The sequence below is a fragment of the Ascidiella aspersa genome, chromosome 8 (genome assembly GCF_963924565.1).
Source record: "Ascidiella aspersa chromosome 8, kaAscAspe10.2, whole genome shotgun sequence".
Taxonomy (NCBI): Eukaryota; Metazoa; Chordata; class Ascidiacea; order Phlebobranchia; family Ascidiidae; genus Ascidiella; species Ascidiella aspersa.
Window position 1 is genome coordinate 2,234,097 of NC_139454.1, and position 25,061 is coordinate 2,259,157.

The window sequence follows — 25,061 nt, forward strand, 5'->3', positions numbered from 1 at the left end:
CAATTCGCTAGGTGCGGCGGTCACACGTCAGTGGACAATGGTCACGTGTATAGTGACGTAAAAGTAGGCTATATGCTACACGATACATGTAAATAGGACTTACAATTTAAAAAATAAAAATAAACGTCCATGTTTGGTCACAGTTCTTTCAAACATTGTGGGAGGTGGCGCTATAGAGCGTCGTTATAGAAACACAAATGTGTTTCAGAGAATATTTTTAAAACGTTCTGTTGTTTTTTTATTGGAAGAGATTATTTGCCCGGCAACCCGTTACAAAACTTCGAAATTCGTAGTACGGTAACAAATCCATCTTCCATATATGGAAGAATGAGCCGGTTCCCGAAGTTCGAAATTTAAAGTTCGGTAAACGGCTATAGAATTAGTCTGGGCGCTGCTGGTCTAGAATCCTACCACAATGCAAATTATTTGGGTTATGGTGCGGGGTTAGCGTTTGGGTTAAGGTGGGTCAAGTAATATGATTAAATAATGAATATAATAATACTTGACCCATCCTTACCCAAACACTAACCGACACCCTAACTCAAATATTGTGCGTTGTTTTAATAATGTGGTAGGATTCTAGACCTTGGCGCTGGTCAAAAATCTTACCACATATATTTTTACACTATCGAAATGAGTTGTCAAAGTTGAAATAGCAAAATAGATATAAATATGTTAGAGTAAATATAATAATAATAATAATACTTGACCCACCCAAATGCTAACTCTTACCCTTGCCCAAATATTGTGAGCAATATAAGCTTCCGGAGGAAAATGTGGTTTGATTCTAGATCAGCGCCGTATATTTTTTCGGGGTGGGGGCTGGTTCATATCACTGCACTGTAGTTTTTTTCCATATTTACTTTAGACATACCAAGCCATATAACTTTGTTTTGTTGAACATTAGAATAACAAAGCAACTCAAATAGATAGGAAACACAATGACGGACTCGGGCGACAATCGGATCAACGAAGCGGTCCAACTGACAATTCACCGAGCAAGGCATCTGCGCGGACAGAAAGGAGAAGTTTTGACGTCGTATGCAAAAGTAGAATTCGATGGAAAGCACCTTGGAGACACAGCAAAGGTTTGAACGCTCAACAGTATTTTTATTTATTCAATCGATATTAAAGACATTTTGTCAGAAAATCTTTTTTAAAGCCATTACTTTTTTGTAAGGTGTCCACTAGTGAAGTTTGTCTTTGTGTTTCTCGTATATTCTTATAATTGTTTAGCTGTGGTGTATCAAAGCAGTGCTAAAGGACTACTGCGTAAAAAGCTGATGAAAGTGAGTCCCAAGAAAGCAAGTTTCTTAACAAGTCCAATACTTTTACCTATACCCGATATTTATAAAGTATCGCGATCCGATCACATACCAAATGACATAAATATGCCTAAACAAGCAAAATAGTTATATTGAATTGTTCGCAAGTTATATGCAGGTTCTTAGGTTAAAGTTTGCTTTAGCGTTCAGAAGTTTTTGTGGCTCTACTTGTTAGCCAAATATTTTTTTAATATTAAACTTTTAAGACAGAAATTACTGCATTAGATCCAAACCATGGCCGGTATTGGACGAGTAGTGCTGCTGTCACTAGGCATCAAGTAATGGATCCAATCCGATATTATCCGACATTCCTACTTCTTAAAGAGGGCCATGATGTAAAATAGATTGACAAGTAGTTTGTAAATGATTATCTGATTCCTATATAGTTAATATTTTAATTGTTTTGCTTCTAAGGTTGAATCCTCTGGTGAAGTAGATGCTGAATACAACTTCACAACATCATTCGATTGCAATGTGTCAGACGAGCAAAACACATTTGATGATATCGCCGCAAAACCTATCTTGGGTAAACTTAATATTCTATCATACTTTTAAATGAATTATATTGTAAAAACTGCTAAAATATTTTTTTCAGTTTTAGTTAATCTTCAGTTTTTATTACAAAGTTGTCTTAATCAGATTTATTTCTAATAAAAACAAGTTTTGCATGTATATTTAAATGTTCCCAAAACAAAGTGTAAAACATCTTGTCGTAATAGAACTTTTCCAGTTAACATCACCCCACTGTTTACATCACTATATATATATACAAGTCCATCACTTGACTTAACTGCACTTAAGTCATTGTTTTAAAATGACTGTCCCTTAAATCCAAGTGTAAGTCTTTTTGTCAAATAACTTGGGTTAAAATTAAGTGTTTTCAATAAATATTTTTTAATAGAATTAGGTTATTTATCTGAATCGTTGTACGTAAAACAGTTTGCTTGCTGTGTGTTGCATTTTCTGTTTTTTTTAGAGTTGTTCTTCATCATCAAAGGAGTTTACCAATTTCATTAGTCTACTGTTTTATTTTTATTTTTACTAAAATTCCAACTATTTCTGCAGTATCGATAATCGAGGTTCTGCCAAAAGAGAAGAAACAGAAAGAAGAAAAGATGGCGGTTCTTAGTCAGTGCTCAATCGACCTGCTTGAAATCCTCTCCAGCACAACAAAGAACTTCTCATGCACCCTGGAGCTACACCAAATCCTGCCGATGGATGTTAACCCTGCTGAGCATGTGAAGGTAATTCTGATATGTACAATATTTTGGACAAAAAGTATTGCAAGCCTGTCCTATACCAACGATGTCATTACTAAACAAGCAAAATGAATGAAATTGAAAGTTTTAGAGATATAATCAAAATTTAGTTAGAGTTGTTACTTTCAGTGGTTAATCTATTGTTGTTTGCTAAATTTACCCTTTCATGTAGAAATTCTGTGTTGCATCGAAAATCATTGTTGAAAGTCCTCTGATAAATTGGTTTTGAATCCGCACCGATATGACCCTAGTAAGGGATAATACGAATTAGCTTAATGTATCAGTCTGTTTAATACGCAGACATCCTTTTTAGGAACAGTTAGGAAAGGATCTTCCAGGAATTTATTATTTGTTTTTTCTATGTTTTCTTCCAATTTCAATACAAAAAGCATTGATTTCCTGATAAAAGAATCCTGTATACTAAGTTGGAGAACTTTTTATTTCCTTATTATTTTGTATGACTTCATATCATAAATATAGGAATAATAGGTTTATTTTACTCAACAAATTTGATTTTAGGCTGAAGTTGACATTTCGGTGCAAGTCAACGAACCCCTGCTCGATGTGAGGCATCTCAACCAGAGCAACATCTTGACGATTCGTGTTGGGTCGCTTTACTCATTACCCGACGCTTGGACACCCACCGGTTCCCAATACAACTACACTGTTGGCCTCCCTGTCCCTGCTAATGCTGAGGTAAGTTTTATTGAGTCTTTTTGTGCAGTTTTGAAAAGTATTTTCGCTACTTTAGGCTAGATATCAGGAAAATAACATGGTGTACCAAAAAATTTTGTACAATAAAGATTTTCAATTTTAAACACTTTTTGGGCTAAATCAGTTATTTTATTCTAAACACTAATTATCCAATTTTAAGTTTTAAAGCATGACTAAAGCTAAAACGTAATAAGAATATCAAAGCCCATACAGAATTAGGTATCAATTTGAACGTTTCGAATTAAATGAATAAAGAGTTATTCGAAACGTTCAAAATGCAACCTACTTCTGTATGGCCTTTGATATTCTTATTACGTCTTAATACAACCTCCAACCATTATGCTCTAAAATAAAGTAGAAGTTTAAACAACTTTGATTTAATTTCATCAATCCTTCAGATGGACACCTCCACCCTTTTTGCCAATGGTTCCTTCAAACTTCCTTCCGACCGCGAGGCAGCTAAACGCCGAATGAAGTGGCATTCCATTCCAAACGCAAACTCAAATGCACACTACATTGCTTCAAAGTAAGCCACAATATATTTAAAACTGCAAATTGTTTCAGCTAAATTGTAAAAAGTAACAATTTTTTTTTTACAGAATTTTTAGTTAAAAAGTTTGCTCAAGTTTAATTTGATAGAAATTCTTATTGATTGTACATTATTTTAAAAGATGTGGAAAAAAATATTTTACTGAGTTTTGTGATCAGTATGTTCATCTGTCAAATTTATTGTCGGTAGATTTGCAGTCAACAATGTTTAAATATAGAAATATTTTCTGAATTTCTATAAAACAGAATTGTTTTTTGGCAAAATCCGTGCATAGCATACCCAGGTAGTAGTATTCTTTTTTTAATTTGCATTTTGTGTAGTTTAATCCAAAAGCTGCCGCTTGAAGAGGAAAAGGGTGATTTCTGCTCTCCAGCTTTCTCCGACTTCCGTAGCGAGGCGGAGAACGAAAAGTGTCGGGTCACCTGGGATGTTGAGAAGCGTTGTTTCCTCGGTAACGAAGCAAAAACGGAGTGAGTTTAAAAAAGAATAAATTTAAAACTCTAAGAATTTGAACTTGTCTAAACTTTAAACTCAATTTTTCAGTTGAAACTAAAACGTTAATTTTTTTAATTTAACTTGAAGAATTTTAACTTTCAACTGAAAACTCAATTTTTAAATTTAAACTTGAAACTTTTTATTAAATTTAACTTGAATAATTTTAGATTTTAACTTTAACATTAAAGAATATTAACTTTTTATTAAAAACTCAATTTTTAACTTTAAACTTGAAGAATTTTTAGTTTAAACATTAACTCAATTTTTAACTTTAAACTTAAAGAATATCAACTTTTTACTGAAAACTTAATTTTTAAGTTGAAACCTAATCAATTCTAACTTTAAACTGAAAACCTATTTTCTTTAATTTACCTTAAATAATTTAAACTTTAAACCTAACATGCAACTTTCACATTATAACTTGAAGATTCAACTTTTAACTTAAAGAATTTTAACATTAAAGAATATTAACTTTTTATTAAAAACTTAATTTTTAAGTTTAACTTGAAAAATTTAAACTTTGAACTTATAATTCGACTTTTAACTTTGAACTTGAAGAATTTAAACTTTAACCTTAAAATTCAACTTTTAACTTAAAGAATTTAAACTTTAAAACCTAAATCTCAATTCTTAACTTTAAAATAAATTGAACTTTAAAACTAAAACAAGAATAGAAACTATAACACGATGCTTGATGATTTGTGTCAGAGGTTGAATACTTTTTAAAAATGCTTTAAATCACGGTAGTTTGTCTTGAAAGGCAACCATTTCTAAAAAATGTTTTTTTGGAGTTAAAAAAAATTATGAGAAAAAATAAGTTACTTTCCTGAACAAATAGTTACCCTTTTAATACTCCTCTGTTTTGGAGCACGAATTCGCTTTGTCCTTCTTTTAAAACCAAGATAATTTCATAAAAAAAAAACTGTTAAAGCATTGCAAAATGTTGTAAAGCAAAGTTTTGCATTTGGAAACTGTCTAAGCAACTAATACATCTTAGACAGTCCGAAGATTTTAACGGTAGCACCCAATTTGCTAATCTTTGGTTCCGATTTGTTTTTCATTTAGACTACAGACCCGTATCGCCCAAACTAGACTGTGGCCCGTCGAAGTAATGCGAACTACCGCTGCGAATGCAAAAGGAATAGGTGAGCCTTATATTCTGTAACCCAATGTTTTTAAATTTCCATTTAGTAACTGGTTTATTTGATGTTGAATAGGAATAAAGTGTCATTCGAAACATTGAAAATACCACTTACTTCTTTATGGGCTTTGATATTCATTCTACGTCTCACAACAACCTCCAAATGATTGTCTATAGCACATAATTTGCTTGCCATAGGCATGGGTTTCCGGCCTGAGGCGGTACCATACTAAAGGCATTTAAAAATAATGGCATTAATAATTGTATTAAGTCCCAGTCGTTTTTGAATAAATAACAAGTCAAGTCCCACTCCAAGTCATCGGTTGCCCAAGTCAAGTCATAATAAGAGAAATTTCTTCTACATCCTGCGATTAATACCTTGATTTTTGTCCCCCTAGTTGGTCAAACCGGGGGTGCAGGTGGCAAGAAGGACAAGGGGGCTATTGATGACGACGGTAGCATCTCGTACCACGGGATCGCGTACGTCGATCTGGCCCCACTGCTTTACCCAGGGGTTAATAGCGTCACTGGGGCTTTCAAAGTGCACGGGTTCAGTGAGAACGAATTGCATGAGAAGGTAAGTTCGTCCTTATTTTTATATATATTTACAAAAGCGCGTATCTTTAAAACATTGGCAGCAGGTTTCTGCTTTGTCGATCACTGTTCCGCCGACGCGTATTATTAACAATAAAACTCAAAGAAACCCGAGGTTTTATCTCCCTTGAATATAATATAATTAAAAAGGTGTATCTTCATAGAATCCAAAACCATTGGCAGCAGGTTTCTGCTTGTCGATCACTGTTCCGCTGACGCGTGTATTAACAATAAAACTCAAAGTTTAAAAACCCAAGTAAAGGTAAAAGTATAAGTTCGTATTCCTGCGTTTTGTATGATTTTAGAAAACCTTAATCGGCATCGAATTAAACCGCGAAGTATCGGACAAATTTGGCTTTTAAACTCGGGTAAAGCATAAAATGACCTCTAACCACAACCACGTGTTTCCAAGGTCAAGCGCAAGAGTTCCTTGTATGAAAGTTTGAACCGAATATTTTTTAAAAAATTACATTATTTTCGATAATTGGCTATAAAAAATGACAAACTCCATTAAATGTGCATTACAAATTTAACGACTTTTGGTTTATTTATATATATATGGAATTATTTAGCTGTATTCATGTATAAACGTTCCCATAAAGTTTTTGTAACTTTTTCACTGAATGACCTCTAACCACGACCACGTGTTGCCAAGGTCAAGCGCAAGAGCGCCATCGCTGAATGTGTGGCCCGCGCCCAGAGCAGCACCAGTCGCGGCACCGGGGCTACCCCGGTACAAAAGGGAAAGTCCCAGGGCGGTAAGGAACAGACCACGTCCAAGAAAGGATCGGCGGTGAAAAACTCGGAGTCGTCAGTCGAAACTACAGAGGCATCCGTGGTAAGTGCTGTGATTATCGAGATCCTGGCTGAAATAGCGACAGTTAGAACAGGGACCGTCGGTGCGACCTCACAATAGCGATTCATTTAAAACAGCGACTGTCAATAAAGCGACTGTATAAATGGCGACAGCATTAAAACAGTGACTGCGTGTTACGACAGCGACTTTACTGACCGGTCAGAATGAGATGTGCTCACAAGGTGGCATACTTATGTTTTAATTGTTGGCGTTATCATGTTTGAGTTCCCTTTGTGAGATAAGGTCACTAGGATGAACATCCTGATTGATCGTTCACTGTAAACAGAAAAAGTGGATATTTCTACCTTCACGAGTGGATCAATTTTTTATGAATAATATAGTCTCGTATAGTGGTTAACTATGCAGCTTTGCCCTAAGCTATCTATTTTATATCGGTCAAGGCTTAAGGCCGGTTTACACTACAAGCTACGCGACGCGGCGTTTGCACTGTAGCGCAAATTCGCGCGTTTATAGGTGGCGCAGGAGAGCGTCACTGTGGTCGCGTCGCTTGTAGTGTTAAAGGGCCTTTAGGCACACTGTTTTAATACACAAACCCTTTCATTGGTATTTCACAAATAAAACTAAAGGTTGCAAAATGCAAACCTAATGTGCTTGTTTCATGCGGACGGAAATTTTCCGAAATAGAAAGTGCGGATGGCAATTTAAAAGGTTGAAAAGCATTCAATAAATTTAAAAGTCTTGGCTTGCTCTTCGAACTAATACGACTCGCCCTACTAATTACACAGAACGTGGAAGGCAACGCGTACCGCGAAGCACAGAGCTACCTTCACCTCGAGTTCTCCCTCGCCCGCCCTCTAGTGCCAAGGAGGGAGCCGGAGGACCTTGCTTCCCACGTGCGTGAGTACATCCCACCTCATCCCAGTCTGAAGAGGATTGTTGGAGGAGCGGAGAAGGCGGTGGAGGACTTTGGAGCTCAACTATCATCAGTAGCAACTATGGTGCTGGATGAGTTCAGGTAAAGAAGAGATTGATTTAAAGGTTACTTAAATGCTAAATTTAAGCTAATGCTGGAAAGTAAAAAGTGAATGCTAGAATACCACGGTGCGGATGAGTTTAGGTAAGAAGAGATGGTGGTAAATTTCAGCTTGGGTGATTTCATTAGTGATTACTATTTTTTTTTAGATTTAGAATTCAAATTATAGTTTCCATATATTTTGCCTATCCTATAAGTAAAATACATATACATATTAAAGTAAAAAGTAAGGTAAAATACATATACATAATGTATTTTAGTTTACCTATAGGAACTGAAGATGCTGGTATAGGCGAAATCTATATCCCTTTAAAAATGTCTGATCCTGGTTTTACTCTGGTTTATAAACTTTGAGTTTTATTGTTAAAATACGCGTCAGCGGAAAAGTGATCGACAAGCAGAAATCTGCTGCCAATGGTTTTGGATTCCATAAAGATACGCCCTTTTATCGATTTTAATGTGTTACAAGGAAAACGTCATAAGACAACTATTCAAAATATATCAAACCTAACAAAATATATAACGCACATTTATTAAGTTGAACAAAAAGCCACAACTATCAAACTGCGTCTTTACTCACAATTTTAATTTCTGTTCTTTTTGAATTGCGTTCCTGGCAAAACAAACACAAACGAAAAAAAAATGACGTCATTGTGGTTGCAATCGCAGGGAAACATTCGACCCTGCTTCTATCCAGCAGGACGCGGAGCAGTATCCTGAAATGCAGCAGGAAAGAAGAAAGCAGCTGATTTATCAACTCAACTCCTCAGGGAAGTATTTCGCCTTCAAAGAACAGCTCAAGGTGGTTTAGACGAATCTCATTTTTTAAAGATTTAAGTGGATTTTTGATATTTCTGTTTCCCGACAATTTAAATAACATTATTAAAGCTTTTTTTAAAGAGCAGCTCAAGGTCATTTGGACGAATCGCGATATTTAGCCGCCGATATTTTTATTCGAAATGCGTTTGCTAAAAAAAAATAAAGTTTTAAAATCGGGAAATTTTTCTCAAATTTTCGAGATAGCTGATTTTTGACATTATTGTTTCCTGCCAATATTAAAAAAAATATTAAAGCTAATTATTATTTGCTTACATTCTCTGTTTTTCAATATTACGTAATTTATATCAGTAATATGATACAAGTGCGATAAAAAAATATTGTACCAACTTAAACAATTTTTGCTCTTTTTATCCCATGTAGGTATGTAGGTATTTTTTCACCACAAAAATCGTTCTTTTTTCGCAGCATTCCATCGTTAAGATTGTGCGCGAAAAATACATGAAAACGACCGCGTTTCAAAACAAGGACGAACTGCAGCAGTTTATTTCTGAACTCTACGTGTACCTCGTGGACGAGATGCATTCCTCCCTTCAAAAAGTAAGAACCTTACGTTCTAAGTTTGGTCGTGATTTTCCTTTTTAAACCATTTTAATAATATCAAAGGACATGGTTATATTGTGCAACTACATCCATATCTGTTTAGAAACGCTGTAATGCAATTTTGTCCCCACAAAGGTAAACTTCAATTAGAAGTAAAAAAAATTGGGCCTTCGGTAATGTGTTCACTTGTTTTAATAATGTTGTTTTTTGTGGTAGATAAAAAATGTTAAAGGTCGTTTTTTTATTGGCGTATTTTTATGGCCTCCGCTCTGAACAGCTTTGACTTTTAGACTATATTTTTTGTTATGTTACACTTACCCAGTCATTTTGGTCGTATTGCGATCTAAACCAATTCCAAATGATGCCATTACTACTCTTAAAAAGGTACAGAGGTATATTTTTAAGGGCATGAGGCCAAACATTGCTTTAGCGTTGCCTTATAGTAACTGCCAGTTGTTAACCTTTCCTAATTGTTTTGATAAATTTAGCTTTAAAGGTCCAATAACTGCGTGGATCGCAAATCAAGGCTTAAATTCCTATATTAGTTTGGGTATCGGCTCCAATCGACATACCTAGAGTTAACCAAGTTCTTGTGGTTAGATATTGTCAGTGGAGAGCGTTGACGACAGCCAATCAGCTTCCACCGTTGATTTAACCCAACTCAAGCTATTTGCTCAAGAAGCAGAAGTAAATGACGACCTGGAAATGGCCTCCAAGTATTACCAGGCGAGTTTAGTACAGTTAGGACTGTAGTGCGATTTTACCGTGTTGAAACGTCCTTTCAGTATTTTTTTTATTTTATTTTTTATTTTTTTCATTTTTTTTTTATTTTATTTTTTTTATTTTTTTTTATTTTTTATTTTTCTAGTTGTTTTACTAGACTACCTTGCTTGCATCATTGATCGACTGATTTAGTTAATCTGTCAAAGGTTTCCAGTACTACTATACGTAAGTCGTTATCGTTGATCAAAAAAGACAAAAATTTTTTTTTTAAATCGTCAAAATTAAAAAAAAAACGTCCAGGGAATATTATAGCCTTGCAAAATTTTCATTTTTAACAAAATAACGTTTTTGGCTTCCAATAGCCCCCGAATTCAGGATTAAACCAGTTTATGACATTTCTAACCGGTTTCTGGTGAAAATCCAGTAAATTTCATGCAAAAAATTGAATTTCCAAACCAACTCAGGAGCGGCTTTCCATGGACGACCAGAAACCCGATCATTGGTTCGACTTCGGAACCTTCAACTTACTGGCTGGAGACAACTCAAAAGCCAAGGAGTGTTTTAGAGAGTCGATCGCTTTACAACAAACCTACGTGGACGGGTGAGAAGTTTAGGGGTGTCTTGGGGGTAGAGTTGTCTGTATTGGCAGTTATTTCTGACAAGAGGCCGCATGAGTGACTAAAAATGTCCCGGCGGGCCGGATCTAAAAAGGGGATTTGAAATACATATAATATAAAGTGTGATTCCATTGTAAAGATAAATATAAATCTTTAGTTTTGACATCTGGTAAGAGTATCAGAATTATGCCTTGCAAGTATAATTCATTTAATAAAATATTCCAAAATTACGAAGAAAACGTAAAGCCACATTTCTATTAAAAAAGCTTTATTAAAAGTAAGCCGCAAAAAAAAAAAAATTGCTTCGCGGGTCTTAGTTTGCCCAGGTCTGGTGTAGAGGGTCAGTCTTACCTTTTTTGTAATAATAAAAAAGCACAATTTAAACACTGCTTAATTTTAATACCCCAAAGACAACAATGTGTTAATAGGGCAAAATAATCAGTTTTAAAAACATCAATGACTGCTTTAGTTCAAATTAATATTACAACCCGTTTGTTTTGTAGCTATGCGTGTCTGTTTTTGTTTATCAGTTATTCCCTCTAAAAATTCCTCCAACGTTTGTCTACGCTTCACCTTTTTGTAAATTTACTATTTTTTAACCATTAGTTACGATATATCGTCGGTCTGCGTTTTTGTAGCATGCAAACGTTACAAACATTTCCAGGCCGGGTATCGAACAATAATTCACATTCAATCGGAAATTTATTTAGAATGAAAGAATCGGACTAATAAAAACTAAAAATGAATATCACAGGTTAAACTAAATTCCTGCACTGGTTAATGAAGCAATCTATCATTATATAACCAAACCAGTGGTTTTCAACCGGGATGCCGCGGCACCCTGGTATGCTATTTCTAATACTCAAAGGTGCCGAGAGATATTTGAAAATCTTTAAGAGTCTGATTTTTGCTCAACTCTTACAACTTTTTTATAAAGAGTGAAATAAATCCAATTATAACTTCCTACGTTGCATATAGTCGATGTGTTGTGTTCTAGTTTCGTGTATTGTGACATTCCGCTAAATTACCTAAATCTCATAGGAGTCCGCAATTTGTTTGTTATTTTCGAGGGGTTTCGCTAGCCATTGAGAAACAGTTTACTAAACGTTCAACTCTCCCCAGGTTACTAATGTATGGTGTAATGTGCACCTTGGAGGAAAACTACGATGAAGCTGAAACAATATTGGAGCGTGCCGTATCACTTGAAGACAGGTTAGAGCAGTGGTTTTTAAAGTTTTTTTCATATTCCTCCCTCATAAGCCAAAACACTGTGAATTCCTCCCCAGCAAATATGTATTATACCTTTTTTTTTCGATGTACCTTGCTGGCAGAAAAAAAGGAAACAAACCTATGAAAAGAGTCGACAAAATTAAAAAAAAATGTAGAAGTACAATAGACACATCTGCCCCGAAAAAACAGACTTGTAACTTCAATATTAAAAATTATTTTTTGTTACCCCTCCCATATTAAAAAAAAAGTTTAAAATAATTTTTGATGTTTTTTACCCCCTAGCGTTTTCCCCCCTTGCTTGGACGATCCTGGCTCTATTCTACGACTTTCAAAGAAACGACATCATATTTAAAAAGAATTAGGATAATTTTTATTTTCCCCGCTTCCCCCTAGCATGTAATTTAACCCTCTTTTAAAAGATTTATATATATATAAATTGTTTTTAAATAGATTTAGTGAAAAACAAATTTATCTAAAAAAAAATAATTTTAAATTGTGAGTAAAAAATGTACAATTAAAAATATTTTTTCCCCTCTACCATATTAAAAATAGTTTAAAATATTTTTAATTTTTTACCCCCCTAGCGTTTCCCCCCTGGCTTGGACGATCCTCGCTCTCTTCTACGACGTTCAAGGAAACGACATCCGAGCCGAGCATTCGTTCTGCGAAGCCACAAGAGTCAACCAGAACCTCAACATCGCAAAGGACGCTTATAAGTCGCACTTATCTGACGTCACACAAGCGTCGGGAAACGCCACGCAATCCCTGCCAGGTCGTGACGTCATCAGCGTTTGTTCCAATTGTTCCGATTCATGTTTAAGCTTCTGCGATATTTTTTTTTATTTTCAAATAAAATCAATGAGCTTTCCAATTTAAGTTTAAACTAATATTTTTAGATTTTTTAAAAACATCGCTTGAACTGATGTTTTACTTAAATTGATAAATTGAAAAACATGTTTTTTTTCTTTAAAACGAATGATGATTTTTTTTATAGTAATTCATATTTAAGGTTTTGCAATAATTTTTTAATTTCGAAGAAAAATAATATTTTTAAATTGATTTAAAAATCGCTTGAACTGGAATTTGACTTAAATTTATGAATTAAAAAAATATATACATACCTTTCATGTAAGAAAATGTTTTTTTTATTTCTGAAAAAATGGTCTTTTTACCTTAACAATTTGGGAAAATCTATTTTATTGAGAATTGAATTAAATTAATCATTGAATTAAATTAAAAACTAACATAAAATAATATAGTTAGAAAGAATATGATTGTTTATAGAAAAAATGAAAAAAAGAAAAACTGAAAAAAAATAATATTTAAATAAAAGCTTTATTTTAAACAACCATTTCTTGTGCGAGTCGTAATGACTTGATTGGATTTTACGGTTTAAAATCTCGATAGTAAATTATTTTTGTTTATCTTTTAAAATAGCCGGCTTACACTTTTATCTCGTACCTATCGATGCTTATTTTCACAGGAACTGACGTCGATGGAGCCGGAACCGTGACTACCGGCGCCGAAAGCGCCAGCAAGGTTCCACCGGGCTCGGCCAAGTCCGGTTCCACCGTTAAAGGGGGCAAGGTGAAAAAAGGTGCGGTGAGCTTTGAATATAGGCCAAGACTTTTTGATTGACAACACGTTGTGAAGTTGCTAGCAACTTTACTGAACCATGGTGTAAAAAAATAATTCCTGAACACTGTTTAAGACTTTTTGATTGATGAACTGTTGTGATGTAATCTTTCCACCTGCCTCGTTGTTTTACACAATGTTAAACATTGAACGAAAAAGTTTTGTATTTACCAATGTTGCAATGACTTGAGTCAGACTTGACTTAAATGCACTTAAGTCATTGTTTTCAAATGACAAGTATTTTGGACAAATGACTTGCATAGGCTGAAATGAAGTGTTTTCATCAAACATATTTTATAATTTAGGTGTTTATCTTAAGTTTTGCACATAAAATAATTTGCTTGCTCGTTTTGTGTTCAACGTTTAAATTTTTATGATAAGGACTTGACTTTGAATTGACTTGCTCTAAATATGACTTGACTTGGACTTGAGTTATTTTGCAAATCACTTGACTTGGACTTAAGTTATTTTACAAATGACTAGACTTGGACTTGAGTTATTTTACAAATGACTAGACTTGGACTTAAGTTATTTTACAAATTACTAGACTTGGACTTAAGTTATTTTACAAATGACTTGACTTGGACTTAAGTTATTTTACAAATGACTTGACTTGGACTTGAGTTATTTTACAAATGACTTGACTTGGACTTAAGTTATTTTACAAATGACTGGACTTGGACTTAAGTTATTTTACAAATGACTTGACTTGGACTTAAGTTATTTTACAAATGACTTGACTTGGACTTGAGTTATTTTACAAATGACTTGACTTGGACTTAAGTTATTTTACAAATCACTTGACCAATATTCTGTACAAAACGCAAAGCGTAAACAGTTAAAGCTGTTTGCTTAATTCCGCCGTCATTAGCCCTTTAGTGCCATCTCGCGGCAGCACCGCACTATAAAAACCCGCCACAAGAGTTTGCTTTTTTATATTCGCAGACAACTCCAGTCGTGTACGCAGTTCGGCAGAGAACAGCGTGTCGTCCCGCGAACCGGACCCCAAGACCACCGAGTCCGTGGAAATAGTGCGCGAGGCCAAACCAAGGCCCGCGGCGCCGGCCGAGACCCCCCCGCCAAGTGAGGGGATTTTTCTGCAGGCGGCCAAATGGCTCTTGGACCGCAAGGCTTTGAAGGTAAGAACACGTACAGATTTGTTTTCGGAGAATGATATTAAAGTAGTGATTTTTTCAGTTTTTAATTTTTTACTTTGTTAAATTCGAGATAATTTCCTGTCTGCTCGCATAACTTACATACGCTTTTGTGTCGCGCAGTTGCTATTAATTGCTAAAACATCGCCAAATAAAGCAACACACTGTTCTACGTAGAAGATATCGCGCTACTTCGCAAAGTCTAAAGAAAACCCTAACCCGCTACCAACACATTTCAAAAGCAAGCCTAATCTACATTGGGGCATAATGGTTGGTTGTAGTAAGACGTGGTAAGAATATCAAAGCCCATACAAAGGTATATAGGAAGCATTTGTGAACGTTTCGAATAACAATTTTCCAAGATGTTGAAAATGAATAAAAGGTTATTTCAAACGTTTAAAATGGTCCCTACTTCTGTATAGGGCTAAGATACATTAGAAATAACAGGCTGATTTTTCAACTCCGGAGAAAACCCTAATCCGCTGTCGTTTCGTTTCACACTGACTCATACCAACCACCAGGGTGGCACAGCTTTGCGCTATTTATAAAACCTCGGATATTACTGTTTATTCTAAGTTTCTAATATAAGGACATGGCGGCACCACACACGCGGACACGCGCACACGCGCATACGCACACACGAACACACGCACACACACACGCACACGCGCTCCTCTAATGCCGATTCCATTTCTGGCTTAAATCCTGTTATAAATAGCAACACATTCCAAAAACAGCACTAAAATATCCGAGATAACAGGTCGTTTCCCCAGTACTAGGTAATATTCCCACAACGTTTGAGGAATGACGACTCCCTATTCTAATACAGATTTCCACCCCGAAGCACTTTCGCGCGATAAAAATAGCGACCTGCTGTGTGACGTCACAATTCGCGCTCGCCAATGGCGTTCGCGTGGTTCGTTTATATATAATATATAATAATATAGTCACTTTAATTTTGCACTTTCCGAAAAAAAATTGATAAGACAAACGCATTTATGAATATTTTGGGTACTTTGTGTTTCAGGGCGTAAAATAATTAATGCCACGTGGTTTAATTCATTTCAAAAATAATGTCACGTGGTATAATTTTATGGGTGTTTTGTGTTGCAGTGGATACTGTCACGTAGGTTAATTAAATAAAGTTGGCCTAATTCTATTTTTTGTGAAATTTTTAACTTGGTTACACACAAGCGTTAAAGGTAAGTCATGAACGTAAGATAACTATACTTTGAAACCATATTATATTTTAAAATTCTTACTATTCTTCTAACTACAACCCCCAGTCGTAATCTTAAGAGTGATTCGAAACGTTCAAAATGCTACCTACTTCTGTATAGGCTTTGATATTCTTACTACGTCTTACTACAACCTCCAACCATTATGCTCCAAAATCATATTGAAAAACAATTATATTTTGACTTGCAAAAACTCCAACCACGCTTCAGTTATTATTAAATTAAAGTTTGTGAAAAATTGTTATCTTAAACTTTTTTTCAATTCTATTTAAACACGCTGAAATAGTTTAAAGAGAGTGGACATGGTTCAACTGACCCACAGTGGGCTTTTATCTAAGCTCTAATCGCTCCAAGCTGACGAGAATGACGTATATAGGACGTTATCGCGAATCACTTATGGGAAATTCTCCGACCATTTCAAGAGGCAACATTTAGTGGATGTGAAATAACTAAACGTTCTAGTCTTGCTTGGTGTTTTGCTAAGGTTAAGTGTGGGTATGGTGGGAAGGTCCTTAGACAAATATCTTGCTTATCTTTTTCACTGATTTATTTTTTATTTTATAATTAAAAATGATATTAATTTAAAAAGCCAGTTTGGTTGAAAAATAGTTTTTTAGTTTAAAATTAAAAAACAAATTATTTATTTTATAAATTAAAGATCAAACAGATTATATTATATTTAGTTTGGTTTTAAAAAAGTGTAAAAAATCCTTTATACGAACTAGAAATTCAAAAATCAGCTGCGTCATCCTTTATTTTTTTTCAGTTCGCCGAGAAATCGCTGAGTCACGAACTTCTCTCTCCTTCAGGAGGCCCAAGCGCGGAGTACTACATCGCGTACGCGCGGATGAATATGATGCGCAAGTCGTACAGCGAAGCGCGCGAAAATCTGGAACACGCGATCTCGCTAAACAACGAGGTGAGATGATTTGTTAAGTAAGGCTTGTTGTAGTTGTCACAGTAATTTGAGAAGTTGTTTTCAGTCTTGCGTTAAAAATTTAACGTGTAAGGCAGGGGTGTCCAACAAGCGACATGCGAGCCAAATGTGACACGCGACCAAATAAAAAATGGCACGCAAGCCCCCCTGCTATTCAGCCAATTGTAAAAAATACCTAATTTTGTATACAGTAAATTCCCATTGTTTATTCACAATATAAAACAATCGCTGCAATCACGACAACAAACAATTACTTCGAATACTACAACAATATATTGTAGTGGAGGCTAGCATTCACATAACTATTAAGTTTTGTGTGGAGAAACAAAAAGCAAGAGTCAGCTCACCTTCGGACACTTAGATGCAGTAATGCGCACTGCTACTACACTTTTTTATTATTTGTAAATAAAAACGCTTTTATTATTAGAAAGAATTATATTACTAAACTTTGGCACGGGAAGAAGTTATAGGATAAAAATTGGCACGCCGGCATGTTTGAGTTGGGCACCCTTGGTGTAAGGTGATAGCTTTGTTTGAAAGTTCACCAATTAATTCCCATAAGTTTAGCCGTAGCTACATACAATAAATTTCTACCTAAGATGTACGATATTATCGGATTGAAGCCGATACTCTAGGTATCGATATTTGTCCGATAGTATGACGTGGCTGCCGATACGAAACCTAATTAGGCTATATCTGTTAAGTAAAAACGGATTTAAACCTTGAAATATAAAATTATTTATTTAAAATACCAGAAACATTTGTTTTGCCGTTTAAATTAGGTATTCTTAGTTGCTGTACAAAAACAAGCATATAAGAAAATAAAAAGCTGTGGCTAAAACGTAAAATCTGTAAAACCGCCTATAATATTCTAAGCACTACGAGGAAAATATAACAACAAGAGATAGCACCCAAACTATTCAAACGCAAGATTTTTTTCCTAAAATTGATTTTCTGCGGAAGATTCCTTATTTCAAAAGCGTTTCAACCCTAAAAAGAGTTAAAAACCGCCAAGTTCGACCGACCGTGACGCCTCTAAACCTCTCGACCAATCACGTTGCAGCATCCTGACGCGTGGTCGCTCAAAGGTCACCTCCATTACGTGTCGAGCTCGTTCCTGGAGGCACGTGACTGTTACGAGAGGACCCTGGCATTCGTGGTGGACGCGAGTGAAACTCACGCCATCTACCTTCGACTAGCATCCATTTACTTGCAGGAACAACAGGTGAAAGATAAAATTGCTAATCACAAAGTCTTCAATCTTTAAAATGTAGCTTAGGTAAAAATCGTATTAACAGTTTTCCTAGTTCAGTTGCATAAAATACCCGCGCGAAAATCTTCCTCATTTTACATAGTACGGTGACTTTTTAACCAAGCGTGAGTTTGCTAAATCGCATTTTGATGTAAATGCTTTATGGCCTATTTAATTGTGTAAGGCATAGTTTAATTTAAGCCATAGACTAAAAATTTGACACGAAAGCTACAAATTATATTTAAATCGAAACCCGACAAAAATAACAAAGGGTGTGCGAACAAAAAATAACAGAACTCTTAGTATTTCCTGAAAAGCCATGCAAAAAAATTGCTCACAAGGTTGTTACTAAGTCTTTGAAGCATTACAATATTTATGCCTTTGGAAATGTCTTAAAGAAAGTCATTAGTAGTTTTAAATTCATTTTATGTAGAATTTTTATATATATTTTAGTTGATTTGCGTATTTGAGAAGTCTTAAACAAATTATAATTTTATGAATATATTTTATATTTATTTTTTGTACAAAAAGGTTTCTATAATTTTTTTTCTTTAAATATCTTTGAATTAATTTGCGTAGTGAGAAGTCTTAAAGAAATCCCATGCTTTTTCTAAAATCATTAAATAGAGTTTTTAAACTTATTTTTTTAAAGATTTAGTAGTTTTTACTAAATTCAAGTCTTATTACAACAGGCTAAGGTCCCATTTTGAAAATGTTGTGTATATTTGGATGGTTTTGGTTCCTATTTTATTGGTAAAATTGTTTTTTCAATTATACCAAGGCGTAGGATTTATTTGCCTTTTTATTTTCCTTCACTACCAACTTTATTTTGGTACAATATTTTTTCCAGGTATTCTATCCTAATTATTCGTTATAAATGTAATTCCGATGTAGATGACAATTAGTTTTTATAAAGTTTAATTCCAACGCTTTGCAAAACTTCAAGTGACTTTTTCGTTGCAGTTTGAGAAAGCTAAACGAACGTTTCTTCTTGCTTGTAAACATTCACCAACCTGCTTATCCTGGCTCGGAGTGGGCATCGCATGCTACAGGGTAAGTTAACGAGTAAATGAGTAGTTGGCTACAGGGTCAGTATACGAGAATACGAGTAGTTGACTAAAGGGTGAGTAAACGAGTAGTTTTATTTGGGATAAGTAAGCGAGTATACGAGTAGTTGCTACCGGATTATTTTTAAGTAGTTCGTGTAGTTAAATGTTAGTTTTCTTTTATGTGAGTTAACGAGTATGACTAAAGGGTGAGTTCGAGTTGGCTATAAGTCAATCTAATCAACCAAAAACGTTTTAAGTTCCCCTAATCGACGAGTCATTTTATCCAATGATTAACGCCCAAGGCAAGACATTACTTTGACAGACGACACGAATTCCAAAATAGTTACATTTTGTTCTCACCTTATCAAACAGTGCGACGCAAACCACCGAAAAACTTTAAAAAATGAAAAAGGCAAGTCCAAAAAAACAGTGAAAACTGGTCCCGAAAAAAAAGAGAAATTCGAGGTAAAATGGAAAACCAGTCCAGGACAAAAAGTGAAAATACGCATAAAAAAAAGTGTTATAAACCAACAGAATAAAAACTTCGATATAGAAACCGCGTGGATATAAAAAAAAAATTAGAAACATGCCAGAAAAAAAAATATTTGAGAAAAAAAAATAAAACCTGTCCAGAAAAAAAAGGCAAAATGCGTCACGAAATAAAGTTTATTACACTTCCTGAAGAAAAACTCATTAAAACCGTGTCGATAATGAAAATTAAGACTTGAGAAAAAAGGCGCGCCTAAAATAACGCCAAGCAGCCACGTGTGAGTCCGCTGGCACAAAAAGCAACAGCACCACAGAAACTTGTGTAAACAAACGACCTCACTCCCTGTACCCGCCGTTAGCGCGACATCAAAGCCGACCCGAGCCGCCCGCGGGAAAGGAGGGCTCATTTTCCCGCAGATGCTGTTTTTCTTGGCCCGGTCCTCGGCCTTTGCAGCTGCGAGCTTCGACTTCGGCGGGCGCGCTCGCTTTGTTTTCCCGCCGCCGCTCGCGTTTCACGAGCCACCGCGGTTTTGGGCGCCGCGGGGTTTAACGAGCGCCGTCTTTAGGAGCGTCTTTTGTTGTTTGTTTTTGTTTGGAAAACGCGCGCGAACCAGTATCGCGAAACCGGCTGCTCGCAAATTTGGCGAAAAAGTGCTATTTTTATTTGTTTTCAATAGGAATAGTATAATATTTTTATAAAAACTGATATATTTCGGTGTCCGCAAATGTTTTAACAATAACTCATGCCATCAATAATGTAAAAATCAAGTGTTTTAATATTATGGCTTTAGCCTTTTATTAAAATCACTGAAAAAACGTGTGCAAGATGTTCAAAGAAATTTTGTTGTTTTTTCAGGATAATTGTATTAAGGAAATTTAAACATGTATATAGTATAACAAAAGGCAATAGAATAAAAAAAGTAATTGTTCGGTTTATGTATTTCGTCTTTCTGATTTTTTCCATATTTATTAATGGGCGGGAAGCATTAGTGTGTGTATTAAATATCACAGATAGATTCATATCATAACTAAAAATACATCAGTATAAATGGAGTGTTGTGAAATTACCAAATTTCCCTTAACCACAAAATTAATTAAGGTACGTTTTCATTAAAATAACTTGTCACATCCATGCAGTACATTCAACAACATGCGGGGGTTGTAACGCCTTCACAGGTGAAGACCACGATATTGTACGATATTGTAAAATATCGTTATGATCAGGAATTAAGGTCGACATTTATCTTGCAAGGGTCAAGGTGATTTCTATTATTCACATATTCAGTGCAATATCGTCACGAACATAAGATTTCCGCGCCTTCAAAGCAGCGGGGGACTTTTGTGACGAAACAATTTCGAACCATTGGAGCATAAACACCTGTAATTTAACACACAAAGAATGCTGACCTGCATTTATGAACCAGTTTATTTAGTCAACTAAAAATGCGTTAAAAAAACAAAATGTTGAATTTTGGAGCATAATAGTGGGAGGTTGTAGCAAGACGTAATAAGAATATCAGAGCTCATACAGAAGTATGAATTTTGAACGGTGCTATGTTGAAAATAAATGAAGATTTATTCGAAACGTTCAAAATGATACCGACTTCTGTATGGGCTTTGATATTCTAATTTCAAACCAAATCATTAAATACTTTGCGGTGCAGAGCAACTTGGTGATAAACCTACTTGCGTAACACTAGAAGAGAAAAAGTGAATGCCGAACAACTTAAGGTTGCTTTCAGTGCTGTTGTGGGTTGTGGCATAAGTCAATACAATGACTTACGTGTAATTAAGTAACTCGTTTAAAATGACTTGTCTTGACTTGAGTATTTTGCACAAACGACGTAATTTCAATTCAAGTCATTGGTTAAAATGAATTGCTTTCAAGTAATTTTCATTTTAAAATCAGGTTAGTTATCACAACTTTTGCACTTGAAACAATTTGCTTGCTGTTGCGTTTTGTTATTTTTTAGTCGACCTATTGCTCATAAAGCGACGAGTTTACCTGTTTTAATAGTTTAACTTTTTTTATTTTTATATCAATGACTTGACTTGAAGTTGACTTGCTCCAATAAGACTTGACTGGGACTTGACTTGTTATTTTTTGCAAAGACTTGACTTGGACTTAAGTTATCTTTTAAATGACTTGGCCGGAATCTAAGTCTTTTCAAAAAGATTTGTTTGTTACACTGGTAATAACAAAACACACAAAGTGGAAAAGTTCTATTTTGAAGGACCACTGGAGCAGCTCACAATTTTCCTGGCCAAAAAAAAGAAGCATCGCTGTTTTTTTAGTTCGTAATGCTAGCGTTATGAGGTCTTAAAGCGCACTGAACAATGGCGGTCGCTAAATAACGACGCCCTCCCTTCATTTGACATCTGGCGTGCATTATACAGCCTTCGGAGTAAGTAAAATGAACACCTGGCTTTAAACACCACACGATGCTTTACACAGTGTTGTTTTAAGGTGTTTGAAAAACCAAAGCGTCTCTTAAATTTCTCAACTATCTCTCAAAATGAATCCTGTATACTTGTGTATCTAGGACAGGGGTCGGCAACCTACACAGCCCGCTAAATTAAAACAACCGGCCCGCAACCTCTTTGCAAACTGGGCAAGAGGTCGTTCCCAATATTTTTGTCTATGTTAACTACGTAAATGTTAAGATTTTTTTTGAACATCTAGTATGTTTGCCTTAATCTTTTTAGCCTAAAGGCGCCCTACATATTCTGGAACTGTGGGCTTTTATTCATAAATGCATGACATTTTTCATTTCTCTTTCACTCTCGCTGTCTAAAGCGTGCCTTGTACAGAAATTTATAAGAACGTTTTTTTTATGCAGCTGAGTTGCTTGTATTTCGAAGCGTAAAAAACGACGTCGTGAAACTTGGCGATATCTTTAACGAGCGCCATTACAATTAGCGCGATATTTAACGCCACAAAATACGACGGAAAACATAGATCTATGTCGCATGTTGTTTTTTTGAAATCCAAGAAGAAAACCACAATTGTCAGAAGTTTTAAAATTGGCCTTGCATCATTGCTCGCAATAAAAGTAAGGTTCAGCTCATTAAAGAACGAAGTAAAGAACCGTTGTACCTTAGCTGTTTCAGCTTTCGTAGATGAAATACCTCCCTACTATAAGTGCAGATCACAAACGACAGAATATAAATTTAAAGAAGTATAAGGGTCCGCAAAGTGAAAATACAACACAAGAAAAATGAATAAAAATATATTCAAAACGAAAATACCACCTACTTCTGTATGGGCTTTGATATTTTTTCAACGTCTTACCACAACCTCCAACCATTATGCTCCAAAGTTTTAGAACTACTGTTAACTAAAGCCCTCTTTTTATGCTCCAAGATACGCGATTTCACTTTCACAGGAGAGTTTGCATTTGGAAGAAGTAATCGGTAGTTTTAGCGCCATTTCTTTAAGTAGAGTTGTCAAACTTCACTAATACAGATTCCACTAATTTGTTTTCATAAAGGGCGGGATAACTGTAAACATTAAGATCGCACACCGGATATATTTTTTCGAGGCCGTCGTTGACCAAATGCAACGGCCTCAGATAAATATCCACATTTATCAATCGGACGTAGTTTAAAGCAGTGCTTTCCAACCGAGTGTATTGTACACCCCATGGTGTACCAGAATCGTTTAAGGTTGTACCACATTGATGGGGTGTACAAGATACCACATTACAATAAGCCTATGATCAGTTATCCTACTTAATTAACAGATTTGTTACCAGACTGACTGGAGTGTACATTACATGGCACAACATGTATTTAAACGTACGTAGCTTGTAAGATACTATCTATTTGTGACATCATAACCAAATATTTATCTTACTATTCCTTATTGTGGGGTACTAACTAGTTCTTCTTAACGGTTAATAGTTCATTTTGCAGCACAGCAGGGCGTATGTTTCTACAAGTTCAGTGAATTGCGTCGACTGGGGTGTAGAAGTTTTTCAGTGAACGTAAAAGTGTGTACTGTTCCAAAAAGTTTGACAAACACTGCTTTAAAGATTGCTTCTTGCTTTGTAACGTTTCTATTGTTTCTCAGCTTGGGGAGATCACCGAAGCCGAAGACGCGCTGGCGGAGGCGAACGTGTTGAACAACACGAATGCTGAAGTGTGGGCCTACCTATCACTCGTATGCCTTCAGGTAGGTAGCCTTTGCTGGTTGCTGCGGTCTGCTGTGATTCCCTTCCAAAAAAACAAAGTCGTTAGCCACGGGAAGTTGGTTGGTTAAGACACTAACTTTGTGGAGTATCGTCATAACTTAAAATTGGGTTATTTATCCCAAATTACCTAACTTTGTGGAGCTTTACAGCGTTCTAATATATATCTTAAGTCAATGGCTTGATACAATGAAAGATACACACACAACCTTTCTGAAGCTGTTTTTTGACCAAAGATTACGGTTTACGTATCTTGTCAATGACTTAAGTATATTTTGGTAAAATGGCATGACTTGGATTTAAGTTATTGAGACAAATAACTTCGGTTGAAATTAAGAATTTCATTAGTTTTTTTAGCAAAATAGAACTGTTCGTCTCAATTTTTGTACGTAAATCAATTTGTTACTATATGTTGCGTTTCTATTAGTTTTTCAGCTGAGTTACTTTTCACAATCAGACGAATGTACTAATTAGTTGAAACGTTTAGTTTTCATATCAATGACTTTCAGCTGACTTTCCCTAATAACGACTTAAATAATAACGACTAGTTTTTTAATTCCAATTTTTTGCCGAAACCTTAACTTAACGTTATTTTGCAAATGACTTGACAGGGACTTAAGTCGTTTTCAATGACTTGTTTACAACCAGTCGTAAAAGTCAAAGAGTAGTTTTCTTCCTGGAACGATAAAACATTTTAACAGCGATGACGTCACAAGATGACGTCACAACGGGACGTATGAGACAAGTAATCATAGGAAACCAAGGTTTTCTTAGCTAAAAGTTCTACACAGCATAGTTTAGTTTACACAGTATTTATTTTCAAACAACCACTTATTTTTTGGCCAACTCCTAGACGAGTCGCAAACTTGAGGCCGAGCAGTCTTACAAATACGCCCTCAAGCTCGGCATAGAGGACCAAGTCGTGCTTGACGAAATCCACGATCTACAGAGACAAGCCGGATTTGGCAACCCGGTGTTTTGAAGCTGGATTGACGAACAACTTTTAAATAAACTACTTTTTGGCGGCGGTAACCGTTTTTTTTTGCAATTTTAGTACGCGAAATAAACTCTATACTTTCTTTACGTTGCGTTGTTGGATTTTTGTTTTATGGCGTGTAGGAATCGCCGCGCGATTAAAAGTCTTACTCGGTACTAAACGTGATCTTAAAAAAATATCATAAAACTAACCATCATTCATCACTAAGGCTATTTTCACACTGTGTTTAAATGGAAACCAGT

At 35.4% G+C, this 25,061-nt stretch overlaps 1 protein-coding gene across 1 annotated transcript; it reads left to right on the forward strand.

Moving 5' to 3' along the window:
* The first annotated feature begins 596 nt into the window (after positions 1-596).
* Positions 597-24,838, forward strand: LOC146134841 (cilia- and flagella-associated protein 70-like). Its single transcript, XM_083395680.1, has 23 exons — positions 597-1,088; positions 1,740-1,851; positions 2,391-2,569; positions 3,104-3,280; positions 3,697-3,824; positions 4,169-4,318; positions 5,409-5,488; positions 5,883-6,061; positions 6,734-6,916; positions 7,681-7,910; positions 8,598-8,730; positions 9,174-9,305; positions 9,909-10,034; positions 10,496-10,632; positions 11,771-11,860; positions 12,463-12,650; positions 13,362-13,475; positions 14,459-14,652; positions 16,672-16,824; positions 17,906-18,067; positions 19,058-19,147; positions 23,705-23,806; positions 24,676-24,838. Exons 1-23 carry the CDS (start codon positions 942-944, stop codon positions 24,802-24,804), a joined length of 3,315 nt encoding a protein of 1,104 aa, XP_083251806.1. The 5' UTR covers positions 597-941; the 3' UTR covers positions 24,805-24,838.
* The last annotated feature ends 223 nt before the right edge of the window (positions 24,839-25,061 follow it).